General features: G+C 40.4%; 2 protein-coding genes across 2 annotated transcripts in view; one reads left to right on the plus strand and one right to left on the minus strand.

Moving 5' to 3' along the window:
• The first annotated feature begins 1,700 nt into the window (after positions 1 to 1,700).
• LOC138059870 (G protein-activated inward rectifier potassium channel 4-like) lies at positions 1,701 to 4,316 on the plus strand. The gene has a single exon (XM_068905518.1). The coding sequence runs from the start codon at positions 2,690 to 2,692 to the stop codon at positions 3,902 to 3,904; it is 1,215 nt and encodes a 404-aa protein (XP_068761619.1). The 5' UTR covers positions 1,701 to 2,689; the 3' UTR covers positions 3,905 to 4,316.
• A 4,878-nt stretch (positions 4,317 to 9,194) lies between these two features.
• The window catches only part of LOC138060123 (G protein-activated inward rectifier potassium channel 4-like), a 3,027-nt gene continuing 2,221 nt past the window's right edge, over positions 9,195 to 10,000 (minus strand). Inside the window, exon 2 of the mRNA XM_068905837.1 lies at positions 9,195 to 10,000. This exon is cut by the window's right edge and continues 921 nt beyond it. The gene's annotated coding sequence lies outside the window, so the exon portion shown is untranslated.

Genomic DNA, 10,000 nt, shown 5'->3' on the forward strand with positions numbered 1-10,000 from the left:
ACAAACACTTCCACACCTATACCCTTGTGCACTTACATAAGCCATGGCATAATATCACTTGGATAGTGTTTCCAGACCTCAGTATCAGCGATCATGTCGCAGACCAATCACAGAACGTTGCAGATGATATGGAAACCAGGCTTTAAACATGCGCACACCACATCACCCTGATGGACAGCTAATTCTGTAAACCCACACAGAGTATTTACCCTTAAAAAGCCGAATTAGCTGTCCATCAGGGTGATGTGGAGTGCGCATGTTTAAAGCCTGGTTTCCATATGTTCTGCAACGTTCTGTGATTGGTCTGCGACATGATCGCTGATACTGAGGTCTGGAAACATTTGTCCCCGGCGTCTGCTGTGATTTGCGGCACACGGTCTTGATGAAGTTTAATCTAGTTCTACTTTCCCGACCATTACGACGCTTCCGACTAAGACAATTTTTAATGGAACGTGTGTCAGCGACACACTATTGTTCGCCTTGAAACACGACAATCAGACTTGAAGTAAGTGCGCTCCTTTTTCTCCTCGCATCGCAGAGGATTAGTGCTACGCTTGTCTGCGATCGCTTGAGATTTAAATGGAAACATTTGCCTCCTGTGTTTAAGCTTGGTTTCCTAATGATCTGAAACGGTCTTCGACACGATCGGTAGCTGTCTGCGGCGGTCTTATCGCAGACGATCGTAAACACCGCAGACAAATCTGAAGCGATCGCAGACATAACCACTAATCAGTCTGCGAAGCTTAGAGAAAAAGCCAAGCACTTACCATACGTCTCATTGGACACGTCATGATATATGTTTCAATATTGTGTCGCCGATAGGACGCACGTCATCTCAGACACACGTTCCCACATAAAAATTGTCTTAGTCGGAGGCGTCGTAATGGTCGGGAAAGTGTAGATTCAACTTTCACGATCATCCAGACTGTGTGCCGCAGATCGCCGCAGACGCCGGGGACAAATGTTTTCATATGCGCGCGACGTGGCGCAGACCTACCGGTGATCGTGTTGCAGACCGACAGGCCAGCGGCCCGTTTCTCGAAAGTCCCGAAACTTTACGGGCCATTTTCGGGTGTCACAATTCCCTTTGTATTTGAAGAAAGGGGAGGATTTAAGTCGTCAAACTTCACGGACGTGTTTCTTTTAGGTAGCTTGAAAACATGTTAAAAGATCGGCTTTCCAAAACAAGCGGTTGGCAATTCCACAAATGGCTTTTCGGGCCCGTTTCTCGAAAGTCCCGAAAAGCCATTTGTGGAAACTGCCAACCGCTTGTTTTTGAAAGCCGATCTTTCAACATGTTTTCAAAGCTCTACTAACTCTGTTCAAAGTAACAAAAAGGAAAATGACTGTAAAGTTTGACGAGTGAGTGCCACCTGGCTTTTAATTGCCTTATGATATCACTTCCTTGTTGATCAAAGTAGGTGGGGCCAGAATCAATGGTTATTGTAATGGAAAAAAATTTATATAGCGATAACGGACAAAATTCTTATTATTATTATTATTATTATTATTATTATTATTACGTAACTGACAATAATTGAAACATTGTGAATGTTATTTAGAAGTTGTTGATCAGCAACAGTACAATTTATCTTTGCAGGTGAAAAAGTTGAAAAATTATTTCCTGTACACAATTATATATTGTGGCAACAGTTACTAGACTGAGTCAACAAAACAAGCACATTTTCTGAGGACTCCTTCGTGTGTGGTGGGAATCAAGCATCTCAAGTTTCTGCGCGTTTCACAGGCTGATACTCGTGAAACAATTTCGCCCTCGCATTTTTCTTTTTGCGGCAAAAATTCCCGCGTGTTTTCACGCGTGATCTTTCAGCATCCCCGCTCATGCACGCTTGTGCATGGAATAGAAGATTTATTACTTCAGAGTTATTTTCTTTGTTGTTCACTTCTGGAGTATGAACACTATTTAATTGAACCGGAGAAGTAATGATAAAAAAATCGTTTCAGCTCCGTTAAGGCCCCCGACATTTTAAATTCACGCAAGGCCAGCCGGGGAAATATTGATCAATCAGGCACGCGGGCTTTCAACCTCGGCTCAAAGCGACTCAAACATCGGGTACCAGTCAACGAAATAGAAAAGAGTCTCAAAAAACAACAAGAAGAAATCTCATTTGTTATTCCACGAGGAACGTAACTGAAATTGTCTGATGCAATTTTAGATTTACCAGCAGAAGTTCGAAAGATCTATCACGTCCGCGGATGTTTCGACACGACTTGAAATGAGTTTGTATGATGGCATGTCGAGGTCGGGAAATTCTAGATATTGATCCTGTTTGCAGGATGCAAATGAACAGTGCTTACCCTGCAGATGTTGCCGATGCGTGAAAATTGTTCAGTTTTCGAACCAATCATCGCCTCGAATGTACATTTTCTGACATTAATTGAAAGGTTCGCTGAAGCGTGACGGCATTGCTTGTTCGCTCACAACAGTGGAGTTTGTACTCAAACTTCTGAATCGTTAGCAAACTCCTGTTTCAACAAGCTGTTAGAGGCGCTACATCGCGTATGGGCATCAATACTGGCATAACAACGCAAAAGAAGAATATATTCAACAGGTAATTGTTTTCCATCACTGGGTCATCTACCCAAAGAAGTCAAGGTGGAAGATCACAAACAACTTTCGAGTGCCATAAACTGCTGTCCAGTTCTGAACAGAATTAAACGTACCGTCATGGAAATAGAGTTAGACTCTCACTTGTCATCATCAAGGGAAGAAAAGGTAACCAAGCACCGAAATGGCATGGTCGCTTCAAAGAAGATGAAGCGACAGCGACTAATAAATAAGAGCGGACGAATTCGCATGAATTACGTCAATGTTCCTGATCGGGGACAGCTGTATTATTTGAACGATCATTTCACAACTTTGATCGAAGCTCAATGGAGATACGTGTTCTTGGTTTTCTCCTTCGCTTTTCTTGTTAGTTGGCTAGTATTTGGCTCAATATGGTGGGGAATATACAGTATTCGCATAAAACAAGGGATAACATGCATTGAAAAAGTTTCCTCGTGGACATCGGCATTTTTATTTTCCTTGGAAACACAAACTACCATAGGTTATGGAGGCCGGCAAATAACGCCAGATTGTCCGGAAGGAGTGATTTGCCTGTTGTTTCAATGTATCATTGGTTCGTTAATCTCGTCGACAATGTTAGGGATGATATTTGCAAAAGTTGCGCGCCCACACAAGAGAACAAGTACGATAATATTTTCACGCCATGCGGTCATTGGACCCAGAGATGGTAAACTTTATTTGATGTTTCGCATAGCGGACGTGAGAAAAAGACAGCTTATTGAGTCACACATCAACGTTTTTCTAATCCGTCGACATGTCACGAAAGAAGGTGAAGAAATTGGCTGCTTCAGGCAGCCACTCGCAGTAACTTTTGACGGAGATGACGATGGAGAAAAAATCTTCCTCTTTGCACCCGTCATTGTCCAACACGAAATCGACGAGAACAGCCCGTTCTACGAATATTCACCCGACGATCTTAACATAACTGATTTTGAAATCATAGTATTTTTGGAGGGCATTGTCGAAGCTACAGGAATGACGGCACAAGCGAGAACGTCCTATGTGAGTGATGAAATTCACTGGGGACATTTATTTGTCGACATGACGAGGAATGCGGAATCGCGGAGTTTATACCTTGACGTCGACATTTCCCAACTTCACAATTCCTATGCTGTAGATAACTTTCCGCGAGTAAGCGCTCGCGAATTTTATGAATCCATTGGGGACGGTCCAAGGGAACAAGAAAGTGCTCAGGAGGAAGCTTTGAGCTTGCATGAACAAACCGGTTGCGCTCTTACAAAAGTGCCAGTTCGCACTGGGGTAGCGTTGATTCCAAACGGCGAAGTTGGCCAAGATGCAATCTCCCAATTATAAGCAATGTTTTTGCTGCGTGTAAATAGATATTTTTGTAGCAGAATATTTCAGAATATTTAGCCCTTATCAAAACTTCATAATATACAATGCGTTACGTAGAAAATTATTGTTTTATTTCGGTAGCCAAACAATTTACTTCTTTAAGTTAGGAAATGAATGAACATGTGGGAATAGTAATCGTTTTCCGCTCAAATGAGACTTAATGCAAATGATCGCGAGAAATTCGGAGCTCAGCAAGGAATGACTCTTTAACAGCAAAGTAGTTCTGTCACAACTGAAAACTTAACTTCTCATTACACTGTGACGTTATCTTGTCAATTGTGGTTGAAACAACTTCAGTTGTCATGTCATTCGATGTTTGTCTGTGGTTTTCCAAGTTTTATTCATTAAATTGTTTTGTTAACCGCTTAAAGTTGTCACCTCAATTGGCTGCTTTGCCTAGTAACTTTGCCTTATCTCCTAGGTAGCAATAGAATATCGCCTCAAGTGTGTTTATTTCTGTTATTGATGTGAGTACCGGTAAAACAAGTTAAGCGCCAATATAAGTCATATTAACTTTTACTAAGACCTCCTTTATCAAAAAGCCATTATTTGATTTTATTTGTGGCACTCAAGTACGGAATCTCTGCGGTACGAAATCCATGACAACATCGACGTTTCCTTCATTTTTAATGAAGAGGCTTTATTGTGTGTGTATGCCTAAAGTTCGATAGAAACACTTCGAACCCGTTTACCAACCATCCGTGTCTTATGTTTTTAGATTACCGGTCCATGCATAAGAAAAGCCTAGAAATTGGCCTAAACGACCATTTTATAGTCAGAACATTGTTTCTGAGACGAAGTGACAGGAATGTTCCGGAGGTCGCGGAAGAATACATTCGTGATAAGCATGAAAACAATTACGACACAAAGTGAACACGTCACGCGATATATTGTGTTGAGATTTTTGCGCTAGGAGGGGAGATTGGAACATTGACCGTAAACACAATAAGGATAAATTCATTCAAATAACGTTTGAGCAATTACGAGCCATGAAGCGTATGAAACGAAGGCGGCAGGAAACGATCCTTTAATTTCAAAGGTGGACAAATGTAAATATGCATATTATTTAGAGTAAATGACAATTATCAATTGCATTTACGTAGTGATTTACTCAGATTTTCGCTATTTCCGGGTACATCCATATGGGTTCAAAACAACACGTTTATATCATCACTCTGCCATCCGTGTCGCAAACTTTTATTACCATGTACGCCAACCTTGGTATGGAAGCAAAAATTAACACGTTTAGTTTAAGGGGCTATTTGCTCAGCAGGTCGGTTTATCGTGTGTTTTTCCGACATTTCACTTTTTATTTTTGTTTTCGCGCGAGTATCCCCGCGCGAGCATCAGACAAGAACTGCTCGTGTTGTATTCGCGTGAAACCTTTTGGCGTTTTCTCTCTATACCAAAGTAATTTAGATGAGCGACCTAATACTTTTCAACAAGAAATTAACAAGGTCAAGCGATAATCCTCTTTCCATAACAAATAGAAATCAGAGACGAAAAAAAACATTGTCTCAGCATGATTACGTTTCATCACCTTTTGTTCTGGAGTAGAAATCTAATAAAGCTGCCTCAGTAGGGAGTGGCTTTTGATTGGCTAAGGCTCGAAAGATCAGCTTACAATCTTTCCTACGATGGTTACTTGATGGTTGATTTATTCTGATCAATTCCTTTGAGATATTACCAAATTTTCGTGTTCCTCATCAGGAATGCCAACAAATTTAATTTCGCTCCTTGTGGCTATGCATATCATCAACCTTAGGGCAAATCCCAAGACTTGTACACAAACTAACGCTGCTATCTTTAAGCAGCAGAAGACGATTCATGAGATTACAATTTGTGTACAAAGTCATCAACAACATGGACTGCCCACGACAACTGAAAGGATACTTACTATAACGCTCTGAACTACATGATCGTAATTTCAGAGATAGTTCGCTAATTAACCGTATGAGAGCCTAGTCAACAATGGGTAATGTAGTATTAAGAGTGCGGCCGCCCGTGAATGGAATTCTCTACCAAGAAGCATTTGCGATACCCCCACTGAAGGACTTTTAATAAAGTCAAAATTATCCAATTATTTTCTAAATCTCGATATCAATTTGCAATTCTGTAGTGTCCGTCAGTCTCAATATCTCGTTTCGTGATGCGATCCCGTATATATTTTTTGTACATATCTTAAAGCGCGTTTACACGACAGAGGAAAAATGGCACGGGTCCGATAAAAAGTGAAACGGTTCCAATCATTTTAGTCCGTTCCGCTACGGGACCATAGGCGCCTATGGTCCCGTAGCGGAACAAATAAAAGTTCACTGTTTCGTTACAAAAATGATTGGAACAATTCCACTTTTTATCGGACCCGTTCCATTTTTCCTCTGTCGTGTAAACGCGCCTTGAATGTCTATATATTTTTAATTTATCGGTTTGCACCAGCAAATCTTTTGATTTTGCTTATCGGTCTTTTCAGTTTAAATTATTATTATTATTATTATTATTATTATTATTATTATTATTATTATTATTATTATTATTATTATTATTATGTAAACGTGGCAGACACGAGGGGTCATGTGGCAGCGACATGCATCGAGGACAAAATCACAACATGTGCACACGCTTGAAAATGTTACGGGGGCGTAGCGGGAGATTTTGAAGGTGTTCGCAAAGTAGGGGGGTCTGGGGATCTGCTCCCAAATCAGGGTCTAGGAAATGCCATTTCCGACTATTTCTGACGGACATTTCAATAAATAAATGCGAAGGAAAATGCAGTAGTTAGATGTTTATTTTACCCATCTGCCAAGTTTTCTCTACAGCAAGCTACAACACAAACGGGGTTTTACAGTAAAAGCTAAGGGCAAGACGTCGCAAACTCTGTTATAACATCATCATCATCATCATCATAACATATCCCTAAAAAATAACCGGGAACTGGGGTACTGGCACTCGCCTGGCCACCATGTCAGGGGCACTCAAATAGAATATAGTTCAAAACCACTTAAACATAGCATTGTTTACCGTATTTTAGTATTTAAACTGTAGATATAGGCATATTTTTATCCCCTACAAATTTTTCATCTGTTCGGACTGCCTAGCTGAAAGTCTAGTGGTCAGAAAATTATAGAGATGAAAACTAACTTTTTGGAAAATTTTAGCCAGAAAAAAGGCTCCCGAAAATTCTAGGTGACCTTTTTAAGGTAAAAATCCGTTTAAAATGGGCAATTATACCATTTTTTAGAAGTTCGAAAATCCTAGGACAGGCAGGCAAGCAATAATTTTTACAACAAATGTTCCGAAAATTCTAGATCTCAAGTCGTCTTCCGAACAGATATTTTCCGAAAATTGACGTTGGGTGCCCTTGACCATGTTGCATGATGTTGGAAGTTGTTGAACGAAGTTTGATTTCCATCAAACATCGTCTTTACCATCATCCAACGTTTCTTTTGTTCTAAGGAGTGAACAACAGCGTTGCGTTCGTTCGGCCAGTGTTGCACGCGTACGTGCGCTGCGGCTATCGGTATTCATGGTGATCGTTTATTCGTTGCATCTGTTTCGCGCGTTGCCATGTCAGTTCAAGCTACGGAATGGTGAACGAGCAAAGTCTTGAATGTCTGAACGACGAAAGCTTAAGCAATCTCTCTTCGAACAGATAGCCCTTCTTGTGTTCAAAGCTCTCAAGGGCATGGCGCCAATGTATCTGCAGGATCTTTTGCAAGTCAAGACCCCGGGACGCTGAATCTTCTCAAGGTTCCTCACACCTACATGGTGTAAGACCTTTGAAGACTGGGCATTTGCTGTTGCAGTCCCAGATTCTGGAACAGCCGTCTTCTTGCTATCACAGAGAGTGACTCTATTGATAATTTTAAAAGGAACTTGAAAATGCCAACATGGCAAGAGTTTGTTTTCTAAGGATTCTGGGTAGTTTTGGCTCCAGACCCTCGAGTCCAAAATTTTGGATCCAACATGTTGCATTCGTTTGGCCCGTCAACTCTTTCGACACTTTTTAACAGCGTCCAACAATGTTGGATGATGTTGGATCCTTTAATGAAAAGATACTGGAAATACTCACACACAGAGACACCAGTTTAATTCGAAATTTAAAAAACTTGGCCCGATTTTATAATGACTAAAAAAAATTAATGCCTCTATGGAATAAGGATAAGCTGAACACACCACCATCTATTTTTAGAACGCCACAAGTTCTTTGGCCAATCAGACAAAGATATTGTTAAACAAAGACAAAATGTCTGCAAATTATGCAAATTGATGTCAATGTGAGTCTCCTACTGAAAAGTTAGTTCTAAAAATAGAAAGATACACGCAAAGATTGACTCAAGGATATAGTCCATAGTCCTACTCATGGGTTCCCGTCCACGATGACTTTAATAATGTGCGTCTTCTTTGTTGTTAGGGTATGAAAATCTAATTTGTACATACGAATAAAAATGTAAGGAAATCTTCGCAAAAGTCATATCATCAACTTTTGTCCCCACTGTCCAATACTCAAAACAATTCTTTTTGTACATGGAACTCCAAAGACTTTCAAAGTGCCAAGAATTCTGAGAACTGTGGGCAAAGAACCGACTAAAACAGAAATTTCAGAAAATTAAAAACAGGTTTTACTCATCAACGGGGACCCCCCACCAGTCAATGGATTAACCTCAAATGCCCTTGCTTAGGTGAGTTCTTGCACCAATTCTGTGCAAATCCATAGTGAAACTTAACAAACCAAGCTGTTATAAATACACATACATACTTTATTGACCACTCCCCAGAGGGGCTTTTCAGGGCCAATGACACACAACGAAACGACGGAACAGAATAACAACAACAATTGTTAAGAATCCCAACTGGCCGGAGGCAAACCAGTTGGCTATTTACAAGTGCAGCTCAGAAGTTGAACCAGGGACTACCAGGAACAAATTCAACAAGTGGTCAGAACGGGTCTTGAACCCGGGATCCCCGGATCTCAAGGCAAGCACCCTAACCACTGGCCACACTGCCTCTCCAGCCTGTTCAGTTCTTCATCCATGTGTCGTCCATGACCATAAATAGAACACCTGTTCCAAATTAGGTCATCATTACCAGTCTCTCACATTTTGATCATGTTTTCAAAATGGAGGAAATTGCTAATGAACCTGATGAACTATTGGTCCGGTAGTTCCAAAAAGGCAGCTACTGCACATAACGCTGAGCACTGAGTTCAGCTCAGTGCTCACACTGCCTGGACTTAATTAAGCTGTGAGTATTGAAGCTGTGAAAATAAAGTTTATTTTGGTGTTGTTAAGGTCCACACGTTTTAAAGGGGCACTTTCATGCTAAATTTACTGTTTTAAAGTCAAAATTGGGTAAAAATCTTAATTAGTACTCTAGCTCGCACGTATAACATTCCTGACAACTCACTGAAACGATACGGAATATAATATGGCATAAAGAGCTATTAGTATTAACTTTTGGCGACTTTCAGAGGTCAACGTCTCTAACCTTGAAAAAACTGGCCAATTTTTTCAAGTTTCAATCCATTTCCATCCCCTCCATCCTTGGGTGCAAACAACAAAGAATAGCTTCAGTGCAACAAAACTACATAGATCATTACTCTTTGGTCTTCATTGTTGCAAAGACCGCTTTTAGCGTTTTGAATTTTGACCAAAATAATGTGACACTGCCCCTTTAAGTAAATTATAAGCAGGAAAAAAAACAGTTTGTCTTAATTAGAACCTGTGTTTACTTGGTTTTGTCTGCCGGTCGATCAATCTCCAGATTTTTTTGCATCAATCTCCAGATTTTCGGTGTTTTGAGGTTGAGAGATAAAAAATATAAATGTAAAATGTAAAAAATGTAAATGCTTTGTTTGTAGTGGAAAGTGCACTTAGCTATCAAGCTAATTTACAGGCACCCCACTCTTAACAATGTGAAAGAAACAATTCAAACTTAACAGAAACATTATTAAGAACCCCAACTGGCAGGAGGCAACCAGTTGGCTATTTACAAAGCGTGGTAGAGCTGAATCCGGGACAACCTGAAACAAATCCTAACCAGAGGTTAGAACAGGAT

Source organism: Montipora capricornis, chromosome 8, assembly GCF_036669925.1.
Source record: "Montipora capricornis isolate CH-2021 chromosome 8, ASM3666992v2, whole genome shotgun sequence".
NCBI classification, from domain to species: Eukaryota; Metazoa; Cnidaria; class Anthozoa; order Scleractinia; family Acroporidae; genus Montipora; species Montipora capricornis.

Bases quoted from the DNA above. Each gene is read 5' to 3' on its own strand.
- LOC138059870 (XM_068905518.1), top strand. From the start codon at position 2,690: ATGGAAATAGAGTTAGACTCTCACTTGTCATCATCAAGGGAAGAAAAG.